The sequence below is a fragment of the Sciurus carolinensis genome, chromosome 15 (assembly GCF_902686445.1).
Source record: "Sciurus carolinensis chromosome 15, mSciCar1.2, whole genome shotgun sequence".
NCBI classification, from domain to species: Eukaryota; Metazoa; Chordata; class Mammalia; order Rodentia; family Sciuridae; genus Sciurus; species Sciurus carolinensis.
Window position 1 is genome coordinate 5,428,194 of NC_062227.1, and position 22,739 is coordinate 5,450,932.

Genomic DNA, 22,739 nt, shown 5'->3' on the forward strand with positions numbered 1-22,739 from the left:
TTCATCTCCACTTTATGGCTGCTTAAAGCGGTGTGCAGGCATTCCCACGCGCACACTCACACACACGCTCGGTCCTGGGAACAAAACTGGCAGCCTCCCGAGCGAGGTGATACCTACGACAGCCGACCACATCAAAAGAGCAGACTCCCCGGGCGGGCTCTGGCGCCGCGCACCACCATCCTCGCTGTCCCTGCAGGGCCCTCGGCCTCAGACTCCCCCAGAGGGGAAGGGATCCCCCGTTTCAGCCCTCCCAGGGAACACCCACGCTCCAAGCCTTGTCATGGGAGGCAGGGCAAACGTGGAGGTCCCCACTTGGCCACCAGAGGGGCTGGAGGAACAGTGCCTTCCATCAAGTTGTTGCTTAAAGTTTCTCCCATACCAAAGCCACGTGAACGGTGAATTCTACTCCGATGCCGACAGAGGCGATCAAGATGACCACGGGCACGGCGCTCAGCTTGATTCCAATGAGGCCCATCATGCCGAAGAGCTCCACGGTCATCAGAGCCAGGACCATCACCTTGGGGAAGGCACGCAGGGATTAGGGCGTGGCACGGCACAGACGGGTGCCGCGACCAGGGCAGGGTGTCGAAGAACCGAGGTGGCCTCACTTCACAGCCAGAGCAGGGAGACGCCCGTGGTCCACATGCCATCAAGGCATGGACCTGCTGTGACCCTGGACGAGGTCCTTCCTTCCCGCCACTTCTGCTCTGCAGGGAAGGGAGACCCTGGAACAGCCCCTTTGTAAGGAGGAGTTCAAACAGGCCACGTTCAGTGTGGTCATGCAGGTGTTTTTTCCAGTATACCTGTCCTATAAGGTGAAAAATTCTCAAAACTGTTCCCTGAGAGCAATCTGCGAAGAGTTATAGCTGCGCATTCTACACGCAGCTGGCCCTCTGTTTCTGGTGTTCCTCATCCGAGGATTCAAACAACCATGGATTGGAAATATTTGGGTGAAAACCCTGACCTATACAGAGCAGGTACAGAAGTTTTCCTTCTTACTTTTCCCTGCATAAGACCCTGGAATAACTATGTTCGGCATTATTTAGATTATTAGGTAATAATCTAAAGATCATCTACAGCACACAGGAAAATGCATAAAGGTTCTATGTAAATACTATGCCATTTTATAAGAGACTTGAGCTTCAATGGATTTGGGTGTCCATGGGGGTTCTGGACCCAATGCCAGGTAATCACTGTAGTTTACAACAAGGTCTTTTCTTCTGCTTTGAGTCTTTTTTTTTTTTTTTTTTGGTGCCAGGGATTGAATCCATGGGCACTTCACCACTGAGCCACATCCCCAGTCCCTCCACTCCCTTTAAAAATTTTTTTGTTTAGAAACAGGGTTTTGCCTAGTTGCTTAGAGACTCACTAAGTCGCTGAAGCTGGCTTTGAATTTGTGATCCTCCTGCCTAAGCCTCCCAAGTTGCTGGGATCACAGGCATGCACCACTGCGCCCAGGTTCTTATTTTCGGGGGTGGGATACTGGGGGTTGAACTCAGCAGTACTTGACCACTGAGCCACATCCCCAGCCCTATTTTGTATTTTATTCAGAAACAGGGTCTCACTGAGTTGCTTAGCACCTCGTTTATGCTGAGGCTGACTTTGAAATCGAGATCCTCCTGCCTCAGCCTCCTGAGCTGCTGGGATTACAGGCCTGCTTTGGTCTTAACCATGCAAGCTATGCCTCATCTTTCAGTCATTCTCCCCATATCCTACTGTCCTGGCTTCTCTTTTTATCCCCCTGTGTGAAAGAGACAAGTTGTTAGGTCGGGAAAGTCACAAGGTGACTTCTGAACGACTGAGTTGAAACGGTAGGAGTTTTGGGTTGTCTTGCCCTCCTTCCCAAAGGGAGCTGACGGGATGAAGGAAATAAAAATCCCTGCGGGTAAAGGCGGTCCTGCTTGGTCAGGTGCACAGGCCAAGTGAGGACGAATGGGCACAGGTCAAGGGGTGGCTGGCAGTGGTGGGTGCAGGTCAGGTTATGGGGCGCTGCACTTTGAAGACGTGAGGAGCAACTGGGGCGGACAAGCAGATCCTTGAGTCCCAAGGAGACTTTTATCTTCCTTGGGAAAATGTTGGGGGTAGGGGGACTGGAAAGAGAATCCTTGAGGCGGGCTGTGGAGTTTCTTGGGCCCAGGGCTAGAAAATACAAGTAAAACTCCCCCTGTATACAAATGGCAGAGAGCGGAGTGCAGGCGCTTTCTTGCTTGCGGGTGGGGTGGCGGGCAGAGGGGGAGGCTGGGGAAGAAAAATGGAAGATGGACAACGTCCATGGCTGGAGTACTGTGAAAACGTCTGCAGACTAAACATTTACCTTTTAACGTACCTGCTGCTGCCCAAGCTTGTGCAGAAACGAAACCTGGTCTCTGTTTTCACAATTCTGGCATTTTAAAGGCTATACTACAGGCCATGGGATTTAAGGGCTGCCATGATTTTATTAGACTCTACGTGAAACTCACTTCAAATCAGAAAGTAGTTTGGAGAATGGACGTCCCAAAACAGGGTAGGAGTGGTGGTTATCAAGTCCCTGGGAGCCAGAACACCCACAAGCACCTCTGAAGACCTCTCTCCTCTCAGACCATGGCCCTAACATCGCCAGGTATCCCTCTCCTGTCAAACACAGAGAAGGAACTTCTGTGTCCCTTTAGGTTGGGGATGGGGTCACAAAATGATACTTTTAATTAGGGGGAAAAATAAAAAGTCACGCCTTGTGTGTTTCTACTTCATAAATGCTCAGAGCTGTTACTTAGTGTGCTTAGAAAGTCTCCCATCTTGTATGTGCACATTTTCAGGCTGTAGTGCAAGGGACACAGGATTACAGCCATTAGAGGCTGTACCTTCGCCATGAACCTCACCACCTAGAGTAGAATAAATATATTCTGGATGATGCAATCTATACCCCCCTCCAAAGGGCCAGACATAAACAAAACTTCCCGGCTGCAGAGCGAGCTATGAGGAAAGGAATTTGACTGCCACAAAGACCCTTGTAATAAACTCACAATGATCCCGGCTGTCCAGGGGTTCAGCAGGAAGACCGCGCACACGAGGAACGTGCAGGCCAGCACCACACTGATGGCCAGCAGCAGCCAGTGGCGCAGGCTGATGTACTGCTCCCAGAAGAGGAAGGGGTAGCCGTTGGGGTAGCTGGCGAGCCCCAGGCTTGTGAAGTTGTTGCAGATGGTTCTTACTTTTTCAATGGCTTCCACAAAGTCCGAGGTGTCTCGCAAGCCGTTGAGGTAGAAAGGAAACTGGGCGTACTCAATGGGCTCTGCGGCGGGGACTGGAGAGAGAGGGCGCCAGGTTAAGCAGGGCCACCGTGGCGTGCTGCACAGGCAGGACGAGAGGGGAAAGGAGCTTGGCGGGGGACCACGCTCGCAGCCCTTCTTTCAACACGAAGGAGAAATAACACCTGTCTCTGGCTCTTTACAATGGTCACATTTAGTTTAAAAAAAAAAATTTTTTTTTCCTCTCTGCAGTGCTGGGGATCAGCGTGCTAGGCTAGCACTCTATCATGGAGTGGTAGCCCTAAAACTGTTTTTTAACCAGTCATCAACCTTCTTTGGTTTTGGGGGGCAGGGTGGGGAAGGAGCCCGTGATATAAGTATTCCTCAGCCCCCGATCTTCCAGAAGCAATAGATCGCTGCTTGTGAGGGACCCGACCCCTCAGGCCTTCAATTTTGGGAATGCTTTTTGTTGCCCTCAACATGTGTAAACACACCAAGTACAGCCTGGCTTCCTCGAGCACTTATGAGCACAAACCGATTCCAGGCCATGCTTTGCCGAGAGAAATGTTCTGCTTTCTTACCCCTGTAGCGATCCCACCAGCGTACGCCTCCCTTGCTTCTTTGCTAATGCAATGCTAAGTCTCGGGCGACCAGGAAGGAACCCTCGTAGGACAAGCCTTTGGTGACTGCTGCTGTGTGCTGCAGACCCTCTGGGTCATTCAGCTGACTTGCTGAACATGATTTGCCCTATTATAATCTCAACTATAAATTTTCATTAAGACAAGCCTTGGCTGCTTGCCACAAGGCTCTGGGGTTTAGATACAGGGAAGTACAACCCACCGGCTCCCCAGCCCTGTTAGCAAAGGAGCCGTCTTCTTTCTCACATCCTCTCTTGGCCCAATACCCAAAGTGCACGCTGCTACTAATATCTCTAACATAAATGCAAATTAAATCTACACAGAACCACCTTTCAAACTCTGGGCTGAGAGGTGAAAGGAAGAGGACACTGTTATATACACGTCTCTGCTCTGGTTTAAACAGCTTTGACAGAGCACAGGTGCTTGGTGGCTTATAGAAATGACCCAACGTGCCAAAAATCCCTTCAACACCAGAGTTGACAAAGTTAAGATAAACATATAATCCCCGGCGATAAAACTCTGCAATAGTAAAATAACACTCAACCTGGAGGTGTCCCCAGTGTTCACGCAGAACAGCTGGCACTCAAGACGGATGCCTGATGCGTGTCTGAGAGCTAAAGCTACCCAAGGAGATTAGAGACTCTCATTTCCCAGCGTGAGCGAGCGTGGGTTGGATCCCATTACACATCCTCATCCGTCTCCCAGAGTTTTAAACTAAAAGAAATATATTGTTCTATTTACACTTTTGAACCCTGGGTAGTGTCAACCGAGGGGGGTGCGGCCCTGCTCTGAGCAACAGGGGAAGGCGCCTCTGGAAGCTCCCAGGCGCTGCCGACAGAGTGCTACTTACTTCTCAGCCGTGTTTCTGGCATGTAGTCGGCTTTGTCGTGGACCCACTCGGGTCGGTGAGGCCGGATGTTGGCCTGGGAGGCGGCATAGGCCACGGGGTCGTTGCTGACCCAGGCCGTCAGGTAGACGTAGAAAGCGCTGGGGTTGATGATGCCGTCCGCATCCACCAGGCGCTGCTTGGGCAACTGCAAGACAGGAGGACACGGGCATTCAGAAGGGGTGGGGACAGGCACGTTCCAGTCTGGAGGGGACGGCCGCAGGGCGTCACCCTGCATTTCTGACGAAGAACAGGGTGCCCGAGGAGAGAAGGCTGGCGGGTCCCCCCGGAGCCCTTCAGGTTTCTCTCAAAACCCGCTCATTGGAGGGCACGATCATGGGTTGTTTATCACACACACGGTCCTGCAGATGGCTCAGGAACCGGCTGAACCAATTAAATCTGAATGCTAAAAGGCTGCCTGCAGCCGAGGCAGGGAATGAACAATCTGGAGAAACATATTTATAGGAGGGGAGGGGGGACCCTGGCAAGGATCCCCAGGCACGTCTGTGTGCAGTTAACCTCTGCTGTTAACACTGAAGGAAATGCCACCCAGTAAATGGAGGAGAGCTATAAAAATAAAACAACATCTGTATAAATTTTGCTAACACTAGCCTCCTATGACCCACGCATGCAAAAATGCCCATCACCAGGGAGTGGAAGAGACCGACACAGCCACAGCCTTTCCGAGAGATCTTATTCTGAAACGTGGTCAGGCCTAGGAAAGCCGGATCCGGGGCCTGGCCCGCCCCCCGTCTACAGTAGATCTCACTGGCTCTGCTCAGGTCAAGGTGCTGTGAGACCCGCCCGCCCACATGTGTGTACGTGTGTATGTTAGACTCAGTGCAGAAATTATTTTCCTGTTTACTTTAGATTCAGGCCTCCTTCCAACACTTTTAGTCTTTTTTAACAAAATGAAAAAACACCAGCGACAGCAGTTCCTAGAGAAAGAGTGAAGGCAGAAAGCGCTGAAGAGAGCAGAGAGCTAGACCTTGGGGTCTGGATTCAATTAATCCATAGGACGGTAACAACTGCGTGTCTTCAACCCGGCTCTGGAATCACACAGCACGGCTCACGGCCTCCGTGCCTGCAGCATGCTATCCACCCTCCCAGGCAGAGGAAATGACATCTGGGGGCCTGGCCCAGTCACATTTGTCCCACAGTGTCCCCTGTCCCTAGCTCCACCCTAGCTCCCTGGGCACGTCCCTGCTATTGTCCCCGGGGCAGGCTCCTCTGCCCACACCCTTGTCAAGCCTGACAGCTCGCTGCACGCTGCTCTAAAGCGCCGAGTTTCACACTCCATAATAACTCTGAACAATGTACTTTGTAAATCTGTCACCTTTCATGCCAGGAGAAAAGGAGAGACAATAAACAGAGCTGCTAAGATCATTAGCATGACGCTTTCTGCCTGAAGGTGAAGCCAGCAAACTCCAAAGAGCGGAGGGAAGAGGCCCTGCAGACTACCCACCTGAACCCGGCAGAATTCAAACGCCCTCCTGCGCATGCCCGGGGAGTAGAAGGACGCACTCCTGCGCATGCACGGGGAGTCAGGATGCACTCCTGCGCATGCCCAGGGAGTCAGGACGCACTCCTGAGCATGCCCAGGGAGTCAGACGGGATGTGCTGGGACCCAAGAGTCACCGAGAAGATGGAAATGCAGTTGGAAGAGCAGCAGCTCATGTGAGGGGAAGGAAGCAAACACAACGGCACGTCCACCTGGATCCCAAGGACTTGCACTTCTGCAGGCTGCCGTCTGTCTGTGCTCAGTGTCCAGCCTTTGGGACTGGGTGACCCAAAGGAATCAGGTGTCAGAAATCCTCCAGTCCTTCCAGTAACCTATCTAATCTTCTCAGTCATCCACCCAATCCGAATTCCGCTCATTCAAATGACTGCTACGCAACAAATCCATCTTTCCAGGTCTGAATGCCATCAAGACCGTCACGGTCGCAAGTATCACGAGGTGGAAGGAAACACGACCCAGCACTTCTACCCATGAGAAAGCCTGCACTGACTCCTTTATTTTGCCAATCGTGACTGTGCCAGGGGTCAACACCTGGCCCCATCCGATGGATGAGGAAAGCGAGGCTCCCCAACTTGCCTGAGGTCACACAATGGGCTGGTGGGATGAGATGAATCAGAGCCAACTAGAGATGCTTCCTACCAGTCCTCATGCCTCAGGTCCCCCGAGGGCACAGGCTGGGACCATGCACTACCAACCCGTCTTCCCTATGGCAGCTGCCCCAAAGCTCCACTCAGGAGGGCCCTGGAGAGACTCGCTGGGAGGCTGTGAGCAGCAAGAGTACCTGACTGACGTCCACGGGCTTATCGCGGCTGCCGGTTTGCACGAGGAGTTTGTAGGCCAGGACCCCATCGTCTGATCCATTTTTGTAATTGTTTGGCATGATTTTCCCAGTTTCCCAGTCACTGTCAAATGCATCCTGAAGTCCTAGAAAAGGCAAATGTGTGGAATGCATTACAACTCTTAGCCAGAACCCCCCTAGTCCTAGTAGGGCGGGCTGAGGACAGTGAGCAGGACAAGGGACGACTCCACAGTCTGCTTCTACTCCAACTCATACTACGGGGTGTTCGTGAATGAACTGCAGGTGGCTTAGCTCATTCATTGCTCAGAAGGGGAAGAAAACACACATTTTACCTTTAGGAAAACATAACTCGGCTTCTTTTCCCCCGTGACTACTCCGATAAGAGAAAGCAAGAGAGGAGAGAAAGACACCAGGCTCATTAGCTGGAGGTGTGCCAGGGTTCTTCAGCGCAACCAGAAATTCTACGCAGAGGGCAAGACACATTCAAGTTCCCGGCTTCAAACAGCAACTCAGCTGCTTCTGGAGCCCAGAGTGAGCGAACAGGACTCTGTCAATTCGATCCATCTGTTCGACTCGTGGAGCTAATACAAGCTGTGGGATCCGCTGCCAGGTTGTGTAAAGATCACAGCCAACACCTATTCACTCTGAACTCGCTCTTCCTCTGCCACCCTTCCTTCCGAGGGGGTGTGGAGGACGGGGAAGGGAGGGGTCTCGTGCGCAGGGAAATACCTCACAGGGTAAATTTGGATCAGATTGAGAACAGGAAGCCGCAGGCCAGCACAAGGAGGCTCTGTGAGAACAGATGACAAACCGCAAGCCCGGGAGGGGAAGGCGAGCGCTCCTGGCCTGGGGGATGGGTGAGCCCCCCAGCCCACCACACACAGCTGAGCTTGGCCTCTATAATCAAAACCATCATTACAGACCTGACGGTCTGGCTACAGCTGTAAAGAGATAAGCGTGTTGGAAGAGAAAACAGGGCCCTGGTGACCCGGCCTTAGGGTCTGAGTGCTTGCTGGCATGCAAGCTCCCCTGCTCCCACCCGCGGCTCCTCCCCAGTGACCTCCCAAGTAGATCCCAGGCTCCAGCAGCAGTGGCAGGAAACCACGGCTCTTGAACAAGCCCTACGCATATGGGTTAGGCAGAGCTGGAGCGCTGGGAGAGGGTTTACTTCATTTCAGGACACGCCTTGGGTGACTTCAAAGACCCAAAAAAAACCCTGGTTCTGTGAGTGCTGGGAAAGGTTGTGCTCTTGGGGTCCGAAGTGGGGTGGGGTACAGATTCCTTTTCCTCTCTTCCTCCTTAAAACCCAACCCTCTGTCTGACATGGCTCTGTGCATCGTTTTCACTTGAACAATTTAGGGATGAGGATGGAGGGCTCCATGGGGAAAGGGGGCCCCTGTTATATGGGGTGGACGCAGGCGGGAGAGACCACCAGCATGGCCACGCTCCTCCCCTCAGACAGACCGTCTTTCACAGTGAGATCTGCACCAAGTGGTACTGAACAGATGTTATTTTATGACCTACAGGGTCCCCCCCCCCCACCGGTTTTTGAAAAAATAAACAGGAGAGGAAAAACTGCTCCCCCCAACGCTACTGCTGGACACCCCACCCCAATAGGCGGGGTCTGCTTTCTGAGCCATAATAGAATTTTCATCACTGCATGACTTGGGCGGTACTTTGGCCCCTGGCCCTCTTGACCTGTGAATCCTGGGAATGCTGGACCATCCACACCATTGCTCTTCCCTGTTCCAAGTCCAGTGACCACCCTGGAGGCAGCCTCTAGGTTTCACTGTCCCCACTTTATAGATGAGCAAACCGAGGCTTGGAAAGGTGAAAAACTCCATGAGAGCCAACTGGCAGAAAGTGCCAGAGCTGATCTTTGACCCCGAGGGAGTCAGCTTGAACCACTCATGACAGAAACTGCCCTGAACACACAGGGGTGCCCAGAAGTGTCTGGTGAGGGTATTGCTGAAACGGGTAGAGTCCACCTGGTACCAATGGCCCCTGGTGGCAAATCTGGAAAAGGGGACCCAAAATTGGAGCACATTTGTTAACTATATTTACACACGCAGTCTTTCGAGGTCCCCTAGAGCAAAACCAAGAAGAAATAACAGATTTGGGGAGGTCAACCCTGCTGGCCAGTTAGCTCAACTTGTCTCCACAGTAAGGAACCCTGAGGTGCAGTGTTTGCCAGCAGACTGGGGGTTCAGAGATACAAGAAAGTCACCAACTCTATAGCACTGTTAAGTCCTTTTGTGATTAGTTTGAAATTTTCTGACTAATCACCAAAAAGTTCAAGTAATAACAGGCTGGCCTAAGTGCATCTACAATATATGACTCTGGACACAAAGCATGGAACGTAGTTCCCCTGCTCGGTGGCAACATTTAAATTCCAATGAATGCACACCCTAAAAAGGAGTGGTGACATTTTACTTACAGCCAAGTCTTACATTTGAGCTAGAACTTCTCTCAAGTTTTTGCTCAAAAACTATTTTCTAGTATAAAGTTCTAGGCTATCTCAATATATGGGACCCTAAAACATTAACCTAAACTTCACTTGTGGAATAAAAGTGAATGCAATTTGGTTTTTATTTCCAACTTCACCCCATTTACACGTATATTATGACCCAAGAGATGATTTCCATATTGACCGTTTTGTATTTTAAGGAGTAAAACCAAAGAACTATTGGAATGTTGATAAAGACCAAGGAATGATTCGGCTTGAATGGCAATTCCATAAAAAAGCCAAGAAGGCTCCCACCACACAAAAAAGGTTCCTAGGGGAAATTGATTCAAGGATAATGGCTTTTTGGAAGGGAATGTTCAAAGACCAAAATCAGCCTCTCAACAGGTCCTCTAATCGCCTCAGCAGCCAGTGGACCAAGGCTCTGGTCATTCTGTTGCTAGGCCTCCTGAAGGTCAGACAGAGTTCCAGGGCAGCTGAGGCCCTGACTGTGACCATGAATAAATCTCACCAGGCTTGGCTGGGAGCTGTCCACCCAGCCACCAAAACGTGATTCACATGCACCGTCAATACAAAGTACTCCAAGTTGGAATGCTTTAGGTCTTGAAAAGGATGGAAGTATAGAGATCACCCACAGTTCTGAGATGGTGAACCAGTCTGGCTGCCCCTCCACAAGCTGGGTCTAATACACTGCAGTCAGTGCCCAGGGCCTTGGAGGAATACACTGGAACACAACCTATAGTAACCTTCCTCGGTTCAGGGCCTGGCAGTCCACAGCAGATCTCTTTTGTCATTTGTGGCAACTGATTTGCATGTCTTTGGTCAATGAGGGGAAAAAATGAAAAGCAGGGAATCTTAACTTTTAACTCATTATCTAAAAACTATGGCTTTGGAAACTCACTGTGAGGGAAAAAAAGAAAAAAAAAAGACAGACTTGGAACAAATTCAAGTTAATCCCATGAGCATGTTGAAAAGTAATAATCATGTCACATGTCATGTTGTTCTCTTCACCGTCCTCCACAACAAAAGTCAAATCTGGTATCGATGTATGAACGAAGCACTAGTAACACAAGTTAAGGCCAGAAACTGTACTGAACCAATTTCCATCAAGTTCAAGTTCAATCAAATTCAAGCTGTTTCCCATCTTGTGCAACTCACAGGGAAACTGCCTGTCTGATCTTTACATACAAGTGTATTGACTTAAGACCCAAAAAGACACTTAAATTTGTGTTTAAACAAGCCTAATTAAGTGGGAAATTAAGACAATCATTTGGCTAATCTAAGCCAAAAAAATGTTGGGGCTATAATTATTTGGGCATTCCACTAAAAGCATTTTTGCTTGAATTGTGTGGATAATGATCCCGATTCTCTACTTCATGTCGCGTGTGTCAACACAGAATAAATGAACAGATGTTCTTGGAATCACTGAATACATTTATATTCAGTCAGCTAGCGGTTAGAAGCAAATTTAGATAATTTTTTTTTCTCCAGTTGACTAATATTTCCTAGAAATGTTTCTGAGAGCAAGGTAAGGGCCAAGAGAGGCATTTTAAAGCAGATTTTGATTATTTGTGAAACAATATCAAATGTGATTAAGCATTAAGAAACGTACTTCGTTGGTCAAATCAGAAGAAGATGGTCAAAATGAACCTGAATGTCAGCTCTGGACTTTGAGTGACACTGATGTTAACGTATGCACTGCTCTGGCGGGGGCCGTGATGGGAGGGGAGGCTGTGTGTGAGGTAAAGAGGGATGTGAGAAGCTCTGTCCCTTGCACTGAGTTCTGCTGATCACTCAAAACTGCTCTAAAAATTAAGTCCATTAAAAATAATTATTTAAAGATGATCAAAGTATGGAATGTTAACTTATATCCACTGCTGATTCAAGATTCACTGGTGAGGTAGGCTACAACCGATAACCTGGCAGTGAGTGAGTCTACAAATCCACCAATACTGGATTCACTTGGTCCCCAAACGAGCCACCGACCCAAAGAAAAGAGTAACAAAAGCCACAGGGCTCCATATTTTATCACATACTTCCCCTTCTCCTAATGTGGACTCGTAAATTCATACACAAGTTCCTGCGCCACCGGCTCGGGTTACCTGCCCTGTTTTACAGGTTCAAGGCAGTTTGGGGAGGCGGCTGCAGAAGCAGGCTACCTACGGATTCTAAGCACTGCTTCGAAGTCGGTGAAATGCAACATCAGAGCTGCATCAAGATCTACTGCCTTCCCAAAGGGACAGGGAGAACCGTCCAGGTGAGCAGCCAAGAGCGGAGGCGGCCAGAGGAGACAGCCTGCGGTCTCACCTTGCAGCCAGTCTCTGAAGTGGTGCAGCCACATCTTGGGAAGCTGCCTATCCTCCTCCAACATGACGTACTTGACGGCGCTGAAACTCCTGTGCAGGTCGTAGAGCAGGGGCTGGATGTTTGGGTAGTCTGCCTTCTGCGTGACTATGTACATGTTGTAGAAAGAAAAATACTTGAACTGTGCCGCGATGAAGTCATACTCTCTGGTTTCCCGGGGGACAATGTCTGTCAGGTCCAGCCCGTCTCTCACTCGGGTGGTCCCGTAAAGGCTGACCCCCAACAAGCCCAGGAAGAGGAAGATCACCACGACCTGCAAGACAAGAGGCACAGGATCAGATTGGAGGGACGGCGGGATTCTCCATGACGTGCATGGAGCGTCTGCCCTGCCTTTTACCACCATGCTGGCCCAGGCTCAGCCTGCAGGGCTCACTGTCCCAGAGGGGGAAGCATAAACTCCTAGCAGCACATTCCTAAAGAACCTTTTGGAGAATAAAAATGTCTACAGCATAAGGAGTCCATCTAAACTCACAGGAAGACCAGCCACACAGATTCCCCTACCGAAGATGAGCTCGTGGCCCAAGCCCTGCGGGATGGACTCCTGACAGCCTAATGGACAGCACACTGAGACACATTTTTTTCTTAAGATGGCCAAAGAAGAAAAGTGGAAGCCGTCTGGTGATTCCCAAGGAGCTGGCTCCATTGCCTTTGAAGGAAGGAAGGGTGACATGGCGGTACCTTACCTTGGCTTTTGGTTTCAGGAGGAAAGGCGCATAGTGCTTCTCGGCAAAAGACGAGAGTGTCCATTTGGTACAGGGGGGCTCGAGGCAGTGGAGGCTGGAGTCGGAGAACTGGGAGAGCAGGTCCCTGGTGGAGCTGGTGCTCTCGGGGCTCTGGCAGCTGAGGGTGTCCTGGGTGACGGTGACAGGCTGCACGGAGATCTCGGAGCGCGGCTCGGCTGTGGTGTAGTACACGTGCGTGTGCGGGTCGTACTCCGTGCGCAGCTGCACGGTGGACTGCATGGTGATGTGCGTCTCGTGGGTGAAGCCGTGGCTGCTGTAGGGGGGCGGGGGGCTGTAGCGGGTGTTCCCGGGGGGCTCCGTGTAGGCCTGGGGCTCCACCTGGATCACTCTGCTCACACAGGGGCTGAGGGAAGGGCAGACGCGCTGCGTGTTACATGCTGATGGCCAGAGAGGTTGCTCCCCTTTCCGCCGATGACCGATGCCACCCATTCACACAACTGATTTTGGGGGACCCCTGCAACAGGGCCTGACTGACTTGGATGTGGGCTTGCTGGAGTCCACAGAGGCCCAACGGCAGCGGATCCTCAATATGGTACCCAACGCTCCCTGTTTCTTCTAGGTAGATGGTTTCCAACCTTGCTCTGCTCTAACGCAGAGCTATGGGACACTCTTGACCTTCAGCAAAAGTGGATCACAGCCACCAGAACCTGAAGGATTTGTGAGAATGTTCTGTTGCAGGAAGGAGAAGCCTTGGGGCTCAGAGGCCCTCCCAGGCAAGAATCCTGGGTCCATCTGTCCCCTACCTCTGCCGCCCCAGTCCAAACCCTGTTAACTATCTTCCCTTGCAAGACTGGAGGGGTTCCCCCAACAGTGCCCCTCTGGACCCCACCAATAAAGGCCACCGCAGCCTGAAAATGTACCTTGTAAAACAGCAGAAAATATCCAATCTCCTGTCCTCGCGCCGATACAAGTCCATGCTGAGGATGGCGGGGAAGATGAGGAGCACCATCGCGAAGTTGAACACCACCACGACAGCAGCCTGGAGCAGGAGAGGAACCTGCGTCACCCGCGCCCGCCAGCCAGGGCGGCACTTTGAAACAAAGGTGCTTTTCAACACTATTATCTGCCTTTCACTGTCCTGCTGCCGGGGGACGCGGTGGGAAATGGTGGAGTTTCTAGTCACCTCTCTCCTCTCCATCATCAGGAGATCATTTGGCTAAAAGAGGTCCCTGTCCCTCAGATCCTTCCCATCTCCAGGAATTCCACGAGCCCAGGAGGTGTGAATGTAGGAACCAAACAAATTACTCCTGTCTTGCTGGTAACCCAACCAGACCAAAGGCAGAACTGAGGACGTCCTTGAGATGTTTTATCTCAAAACAGAGAGACACATTTCCCTTCCAGGGCATTGCTGAGAGTTCACTCAGCCCTGATTTTACACTTCGAAATCTGTATATCAAAATGTCACCTTTAAAACATGAAATAAAGTTTCACACACGTCCCCTGAGGTTTTTAATAGGCACATTCCAAGTAGCCTCAGGAGCAGCCTGTGGGGTGTGTGAGCAAGGAACAGAGGAGGTCAGAGAGAGCGAAGCAGAAAGACATTCCTGTGTGTGATTATACTACGCAGAATAAATACGTGCGGATTCAAAAGTCACGCCGTAACCTAGAATAAACACAGGGCTGGACTCTGCAGTGCTTTGGCAAATCTCCTGCTGACCTAGTAAAAATTACAAAATCAGGCTGTTAACAGGGGGAGTCGACGGAGGACAGACCCGTTCAGAAAAGAAAAAGTGGACCTGGAATGCCAAGTAGCCAGGAAATCATCAGAAGTTTGCTTGAAAATTAAAAACTCGTAGGAGGTTTCTAAAGGAGACCTTCTCCAACTAGGTAAACAGCTCAGACGGAGGAAAGGAAGTGTGGCTGTAACTGGCACCTGACAGACCACAGAGAACCTCACAAGAGGCCTTTGAAAGGAATTGTGAATTTATGCTCCAGGTGAAGCAGGAAGTCTAAGGTCTGCCTTCCAATAATGAATCCCCATCAAGTCTCCAAAACCATAAAATAACAGAGTCTCCATCTGAAGATTACTTTTCCTCTTTCTTTGCGAGTCTTGTCTTGAAAAACTCCTCATCCATTAAAAATCACAGGACATGTAACCTTACCATCTAATGTACGCAAGGCACGTTACCCCACATCCGACAGGCCTACACAGAGCAGCACCTTGCTACCACGGCCAGAGAGGTTAGCGAAGAAGCACACACTTTTCTTTTTAAAATCCAGTATTACGCTGGGTGCTGGAGATGTAAAGATCTGTAGGGCTGCTCGAAGACAGACGCTACAAATTACACAGCTGATGCACAGAATGTACAGATTCTATGGTGCATAATGATAAAAGCTGACACCAACCAGGTTCCTGAGCAGCTCAGAGGGAGAGCGTGGGGGTGGGGTGGGGTGGGGTGGGAGGGCCGACTGTCAAAGGTTTCCTAGGATATGGCTCTGCAGGGCTCAGGCAGGAGCAGGGAAGGCCTAGAGGCTCCATGTAGAGGAAACAGGACAGGCACTGCCTCAGTCACTCAGTACCACAAGAAGCGATGGGATACTGGTGGCTAATGCACGATTCGCTTCCCACAGCAACCAGGAGGTGGGCACTCTTATTGTTACTGACAGAAACTGTTACCGATGTCCCCAGGGAACTGGATTCACTTGGAGCCTTGACACCAAGCCCTCCAGAGAATGAGTTCTTATAAGATCCGGTCACTGAGAGGGTGAACCCGGACTGGGGTGGACCATGTGACCCATTAAGCAGGGAATGCCGGGAAAACAGGTGCGACGCGAAAGGTGATTTTCCAGGAAAATGTCCTGGGGGCCGAATCTCTTCCACTTTTTAACCTTGGGTCGTATTTACAACTCGGGAGTGAGATGAAGAAATACACTGTGCACCTCACTGTGGGCAGAAGTCCACCAGGATGAGGGCAGAGACTCTGACAGGCAAAGCATACCTAGGCAGCCCACGTGCTGCTGCGCACGGTGGCCAGGGAGCTGTTGATCCTGCGCCTTATCAGTCAGAGAAATCTGACAGACACTTGGTCTGTCTCCTGAGGTGGAAACGGAGGGATGAAAGAAGAACCCCAAAGCAGCGTCCCATGTGACTCATTTTTTAAATGAAATATTACAAACACAGGGAGAGACATAGTATGCCAAGAAAACAGAACTTCAACGTCCTCAGAAACGCACCAAAACAGCAACTACGAAGAGCAAGGATTCCTCAGTAAGAGAAGGGTCACTGCGGAGGCAGAAGGGCATTGCGTTCATTCTCAGTGAATCAAACACTGATGGCAATGATCTCGCACTGTGAATCGATTCAAACTACTGTGCTTCAAGAAAATGTCCCTAATCCCAAAGCATCCACAGTGACCCTGCTGAGACACCACTTGCAGGAGGCCCTGTCTAAATCCTCATACTATTGGAACAAGCAGGGATTCTCTTCTGGAAGGTTTCACTGAAGAGCCAAAACCCCTGGGTTCCAGCTCAGACTTGGTGAGGTCACCGGTCCCAAAGAACTGCAGATGGTGCCAAAGCTTTCTGGCATAGAGGTGGCAACTGGACAGAGGAATCAAGTTTGATAAGGAGGCATATGACAATTTCTCTGGGGGGAAAAAAATCTCTTTTGAGATTAGGCTACAAGATCCTAAGGTCATGTGAATCTATTAGGGGACAGACCCACTCTGGGTCTCCTGTTTACCTGTAGCATGCCGCAAACACACACAAATACCCAGAGTCACAGCTTAATACAGGCCACTAAAAGAAAGAGACGCCTCTCGTGGTTGATTTTGAATGTCAATGCCTTTGAAAAGGAACCAGGGTAAAACTTCTGATGGCCACTGCACAAAACATGCCACATTTTCCCTTTCTTGTCCATTTTATCCTCCCCCTCCATTTCTTTCTTTCTTTTTTTTTTTTTTTTTTTTTTGAGAGAGAGAATGAACGCAAGTATCATGGGAAGTCATTCTCTAAGAGAGGGCTCTTGGAAGCTGCAGGTGCAATTTTGGAAAGTTGATGCAGTGACTTAGAAGCACAAGACCCGCAGTACTCATCTGGTCTCTGTGAGGTGCTTACCTTGGGAGAACCGAGCGCACTGGTTTGGAAAAGGCTACTGCTCACAAGGGGGCTCAGGTAGCAGTTCAGAGCACCACACCATGGATGTCACCAAAGCAGAGCGTGCCTTGATGACTCATCGCATGTGCTGAGAGGAGAGGAGAGAGCGAGAGAGGGGAAAAGAAGAAGAGAAGGAGCGAGCATGAGCAGATAAGAACAGAGTGGCTAAGGGACAGCAAGGGACAGGCTGCAGATGGGATGGGCGGGGGAGGGGGGAGCAAGCACACCGCTCAGAGGCTCCAGAGCGACCTGGACACTAGAACCTGCTGCGCGCAGAACAAGGAGATGCCAGAGGGGGCGGGGCAGACGCTGGCCTGTGCCCAGGGGACTTTCCCAGGCATCTTTCCCTTCTCTGTCCTCCTGCTAAGCCCCTGGAGGTGCCCATTTTCCTTGTGGGCTGCTCCCCAGTTTCAGATGTACTTTTGGCACCTGACTCTCTCGGTCTGTTTCTATGTATTTGTAATAAAAAATAAAAATGTGTTTTGAAAATGCCCCTTTTCGATATCTTTCTCCTGGGCTGGTGGCCGGGGTGATTGCGCAAGCTCTTCTCTCACACTTGATCTCCTGCTAAATGCTGAGAAACCTCTACTGCAAATGCAGCAGGCTCCTTGCTGCTCCGGCCTCCGTTAGTCACTCGTGAAATGAAATTCAAACACTTATTGATTGGTTCTCATGTGACACATGAGAAGACCAGGAAAGCTCTAAACATGTTCTGGTCACCACCCTGGGACCTTCTGGTGAGTGACAGTCTGAATGAGCTGATGAAAGAGCAATTGAAGAAGAGACACCAAACGTGGCTTCCTCTGGGGACCTGGCCATCTTGGGAATGGCCTGTCACTAGGAGAGCCAGCGCACCTTTACCCTATCTTTGAAAACAGCTGGCGCCTGAAAAATTGAGAGGAATTCACAAACAATACCAATAACATCTTCAGGTATCTAAGTCCTAGGCCACCTGGGCTGACCACGTTGCTTCACCTGCTGCCTGGACCACTTTGGGGAGTCCTACGACTTTCAAGTAACTTAAAGCCAGCACCAGTGATTTATTCCCAGCGTGGTCCAGCGATCTCCCCTCCTGTGACCCATCTATGCTGGCTCTTTGGGAAAATAACCTCGATGACCTCTGGCGGGAATGGACTTGGTTGGGGAGAGAGCCGAAGTGCTCTGTAGAAAAATGGGAGGAGTTCTGAGTTTGCTGAAAAGAAACCAAAAGGAAAGAGAAGGGACAGGAGAGAATGTAGAGGCCAACTCATGAAAGGGAGGTGGGAACAAGGGCCTCCTGAGGGACACACCCTGCGGAAAGTCCTCCAGGGCAGAGAAGGGCCAGCATATCCTCATCCTGCGCTTTCTGACATTCAATTTAAGTCACTGTCTGGCCTGGGCCACATCCACCCGGTCTTTGTACATCAGTAACATCTGCCTGGGGTCCTGCGGGCTGGGTCTGCTTTACTTGAACTATGAAGTGCAACTCCGTAAGGCAACAGGCATCTGGGTGTAAGGCCTGAGGGGAGGAAGCCCTGACGTGAGAGGGCACGTCAGGGTGAAGCTTAGAGCAGCACCTACCCCACTGACCAGAGCCCCCCGTGCTGGCGCGCCACCTTATTTGACGGCAGTTGTACTGTAAGTGGCCAAGGACAGAAGGAGCGGTGGGAGATGCCGAGTGCCAGCGCACTGCCGAGCATCTCCAGGCCTCGCGGCATGGGACCCACCTGGAGGGAGAACGCCCGCAGGGCGGGAATCGGGATCAGCGCGGCCATGAAGAAGGCGGTGACGTTGCTGATGGAGGTGAGGGCCACGCTGGCGCCCGTGCGTTTGAGGCACTCCCCGGTCCTGTCCTGGGAGGAGACATCAGAGCGCAGACCGCGTGAGCCAAGCAGACACACCGGCACAGGGACCAGCCGGAGGCCCTACCCCAGCGCTCCTCAGCACCGCCGGGGGTCAGCCGTTGTCATGGACATGGCCATCCAACAGGAAGCTGCCGGATGATGGCTGAAGGGCACACTTTTTAATATGATTTAAAATAGAAGAGGCAAAGGGACAGAAAATCCCAGAGAAGGAAACATGGGCTTTGAAGAAGGGACGGCCATTACTGGAAGCGGCTCTGGAACGTGCCCCAGAGGTGCACGTCAAGGCTTGGTCCCCAGAGCAGCAGCGATCAGAAGTGGGCTTCTGGCAGGTGACTGATCCAGAGGGCCCTGACCTCATCAGTGGCTGCACCCCTGATGGCTTTGCAGCTGATGGCACTAAGGAGGTGGAGCGTGGAGGGGGCCCGGGGAATGCCCTGCAGGGGGTTTCTTGCTTCTGGTTGCTCCTCCTTCCTCCCTCTCTCTGTTTTCCAGCTGCCACATCCTTCCTCCATGATGTTCTGCCTCACCTCAGGCCCAGCATCAATGGCGCCAAGTAAGCACAGACGGAAACCTCTGAAACCATGAGCCAAAACAAGTCTTTTCTCCTTCAAGTTGTTCTGGTCAGGTATTTTGTCATAGTGACGAAAAGCTGACTAAGACAACACCCATAGTTCTAAAGGTATCCCAAATGGAGCTCTTGGGACTTCTCAACAGCTAATACACGTCCATCCTGTGATTCCTCCAGCGGGTTTTATTTATTTAGAGCCAGTACCATGTCTCTGCCTGGGTCTGGAATATTTTACTAGGCCAGGTAGAGAAAAATTAAAGGACAAATACTCAAGAACAGGGAGACCTGGGGTGTCCCCCCCCAGCTTTCTTCCTCTGTTTTTTTTTTGCTATTACCTCAAAAGGGATCCTTTTATTCTGTCCTGTTTCACTGAACGCATGTGCCAGCAGGAACACATCGTCCACACCAACGCCAAGAGCAAGAAACGGCAAGACCTGCAGTGAAAGCAGAGCAGAGTGGCATCGGATGTGGGCCAGTGAGCGACCCTAACCCTGTCCAAGCCTGGCCCCCAGTGCCCCTAAGGTACCCAGAGGGGAGCTTATGTTAACTCACTGTGGAACATTTACTTTCTTTGATAGTTTACACCCCCAAAGCTGAGCAGTTTCGACTCATGGAACCTCGCGTAAGCTTCTAAGGTCCAAGTATAATAGTTTCTTAAAGTTAATAGATGAGAAGGAATCTGACTCTGGAGGAGAGGTTTCCAGACCCCTGGATGGCATCCTTGGGAGCTGAGTAGAAACGCAAATGCTCAGCCTGAGGACCTGAGGCTCTGGGGGTGGGCCCGGCGACCTGAGCTTCCCCAAGCCCTCCAGATGATTCTGACCCCACTAGGGTTTGAGAATCTCTGGGGTTCTAGGAAGTGACAAACTGCTTTATGTGCAGCATCTCTACTAGTGACCAGTCCCGCCCAGACTCTGCCCACTGCCCTGAGTGCTGGGTGGTCCGTTCGCAGTCAGCTCTCCGAGTCGAGCGGCACCCTAGCGGGAAGCCCAGAAGACCCTCTAGGTGACGCCAATGTGAGGGGTGAGCCCGGGGAGAGTGGACGGTGGCTCCTGTAGTACCTGAGTTGTTGCAGCGTTAAAGGAAATCCCGATCAAGGAGCACAGGCCCAGTCCAGCAGCCACTGAGAGGGCGACCAGCAGGACGCCAGCCAGCCCCACGGCACCCTGGGACTTGGAGCAGTCCCAGCGCAGCATGGTTAAACAGGCATAGGCAAGCTGCGAGCAGGACAGGTGGGGGACACAAAACAAGAGCCCAACATGAGACTGGGTCGCGATTCTAATGTTTTCCCACCCTCCCCCACCCAGCGGTAGCACTCGGTCAAATCCAGCAATGACACAGCTTCACCTTACAGAACCCACAGGAGGTGGGGGGGGCTCCGAGATGGGGAAACCGCCGGGGGGGGGGGGGGGGCGACGCTTTAGGCACCACCCTTGGCACCGTCCCCGTGGTGGAGCACGTGTTTGTTAAGAGCGGTTAAAAAGCAGGTGAGTCGTGGGGCGGGAAACACGAACCCCAAACCAAACCGAGCCCCCAAACCACCTGACTCGACCCAAAGCCCCCGGGAGCCCAGGGCTGGTCCTCACCATCAGCAGGTAGCCGCTGGCCACGCGGATGACGCTGACATCAGAGAAGGACTTCAGGATGTCGTCCAGGGTGGTGGTGGTGAAGGAGAGCACCTTCTGCGTGGAGTTTGGGGCGACACTCTGATGAACCACCTGTGGTCACAACAAAAGGCTAAGTTCCCCAGTGGGATCAAGGCCTCCAGAGCATGGGTCTTGGGGTGCACCTCCCCAGCCCTACACCTCCTCCTGGTACTTTAAGGAAAAGTTCTGTGTGAGTCGGGTGGACGGGCGGGGGGCGGGCTGAACTTGGACGGGGACAATGAGGGCTACTGCTGACCAAGGGCCAATGGGGGCCAGCTTGAGCCGCTGCCACTGGAGGTCACTCAGGGCGCTCTGTTTACTCCAGGCCTAAGACCCCTGTTCTCTCCCCGACTCTACAACCAACTGGCGGTCCCACCAGGTCTCCCCTAATCCCAAACAGTGCATTCCCACAGGCGCTCCCCCACCCCTTCATTTGCTGGCCACTTTTCAAAGGTCACATGCAGCTCAGTGGAGGTCACTGCTTGGGAAACAAAGGCCGGCCCCTGTCACGTGACCCAACCCAGGCCTGCAGCTGTGCACAGAGCCTGCGCTGCTAATGCTTTCCACACACCTCTCCTGTTCGCCTTTTATTTTTTTGAACCGTGCTTATGCCTGAACTCAGGAGCGCACAACTGGTTACCAAACACATTTTGGGGTGCCCTGATTAGAGTCAGCGGCTCTCGGGTATCACGCCAAGGCTTTCGCTATCAGGAAAAGGAAAGCTTGCATCCCATCAAATTCCCGGCATTTTAATCTGTGTCAGAATGAGCGTAATGGAACCTGAGTTTTAAAGATGGGTGAGGAGGAGAGAGGGGAGGCCACCTCCAGTCCACCCCCACCTCTGAGGTGGGTTTACCTCCACATACGTCCTCTGCCAGGCCTCCAGGATGGCTGCCGCTTTGTCCTCGTTCCAGTTGATGTGCGACACATACTCGTAGCCCTTGAAGTGCTCGTACATCTGCTTGGGAGTCATCAGCTGGAACATGGTCTGCAGGGCGTGGGCGCTATGTGGGCGAAGCCAGGGAAGGTCCATCAGAACTCCTTGGAAGCAGTTCCCACGCGTGAGCCCCCAGCCAGAGCCCCCGCTGGCTGCCCACCGCAGCCCTTCCCGCCTACGTAAGCACGTGTTTCCATTCAAAGGGGACCAGGCTGGTTACTTTATTTAATAGATTGATGTACCATATTAAAGGTGTAACCTTACAAACCTTTTACAGATAGACCCCAAAATTAAATTAATAGGCAATTTCCTTTCTCAGTTTCTATTCCATGCAACAGGAAGGGGAGAGGAGTAGATAGCTTGACCAGATCCGCTGGGCTCAGCAACACACTCCACGGTGAAGTCCCGGATGGCGGCTTTCCCAAGGGAGAGATCTCAGTCGCACACCTGATACTCAACTGCCCCGAGTCCACCACGGCCCAGGCGGCAGCTCTTGCTTAGCTTTTAGTTCTTGGTCTTTTTGTTTTAACAGTACGGACACTGCCCGGCTCATACCTGCTCTGACGGGCATTTCTTGCCTGCTGTATGCATGCCCTGATCTCTAAAAACCCTCAGGTCAACAATCACGTTGATGTAAACTACAAATCCCTTAGAGAGATTCCCCGCAAGCTGCCTTTTCACACTGGTGTGGTCTGTTAATATTTCCTAATACTTGATTACACCATAGGGTGAGCCAGGAAAACGGTTAAGTATGAATACAAATATACCTGCAGATGTCGGGGGGGAGTGGTTTTCAAGGAAAAGAGGAGAAAAGAGATGGCTTGCATTTTACTGTGTGCCGGATTACCTGACAAGTTTTCCAGTGCTGTTCTTGACTGTACCACCCACAATCAGTTCCTCCTGCCAGTGCATGTATTTTCTGGATAATCCATGGCATCCACCATTCAAAACAAGGGCCATATCAAGAGGCTAAAATAAAAAGACAGCCACATAATTACGGGAATTAGTAGGC

The 22,739-nt window shown here is 51.5% G+C and overlaps 1 protein-coding gene across 6 annotated transcripts in view; it reads right to left on the reverse strand.

Annotated features, from left to right (window-relative positions):
• Ptch1 (patched 1) overlaps positions 1-22,739 on the reverse strand; it is a 67,647-nt gene that overhangs the window by 11,015 nt on the left and 33,893 nt on the right. For 5 of the 6 annotated variants that reach the window (XM_047526185.1, XM_047526186.1, XM_047526184.1 and 2 more), the window contains 13 exons: positions 22,575-22,696; positions 21,647-21,794; positions 20,731-20,862; positions 20,206-20,361; positions 19,480-19,578; positions 18,439-18,564; positions 13,498-13,616; positions 12,578-12,980; positions 11,838-12,147; positions 7,049-7,191; positions 4,713-4,896; positions 3,000-3,280; positions 380-517 (listed from right to left, as the gene is read on the reverse strand). In XM_047526185.1, the coding sequence (XP_047382141.1) occupies positions 380-517; positions 3,000-3,280; positions 4,713-4,896; positions 7,049-7,191; positions 11,838-12,147; positions 12,578-12,980; positions 13,498-13,616; positions 18,439-18,564; positions 19,480-19,578; positions 20,206-20,361; positions 20,731-20,862; positions 21,647-21,794; positions 22,575-22,696 (2,361 nt within the window). The remainder of the gene's footprint in view (positions 1-379; positions 518-2,999; positions 3,281-4,712; positions 4,897-7,048; positions 7,192-11,837; positions 12,148-12,577; positions 12,981-13,497; positions 13,617-18,438; positions 18,565-19,479; positions 19,579-20,205; positions 20,362-20,730; positions 20,863-21,646; positions 21,795-22,574; positions 22,697-22,739) is intronic. The other variant, XM_047526187.1, reaches the window with a different exon arrangement.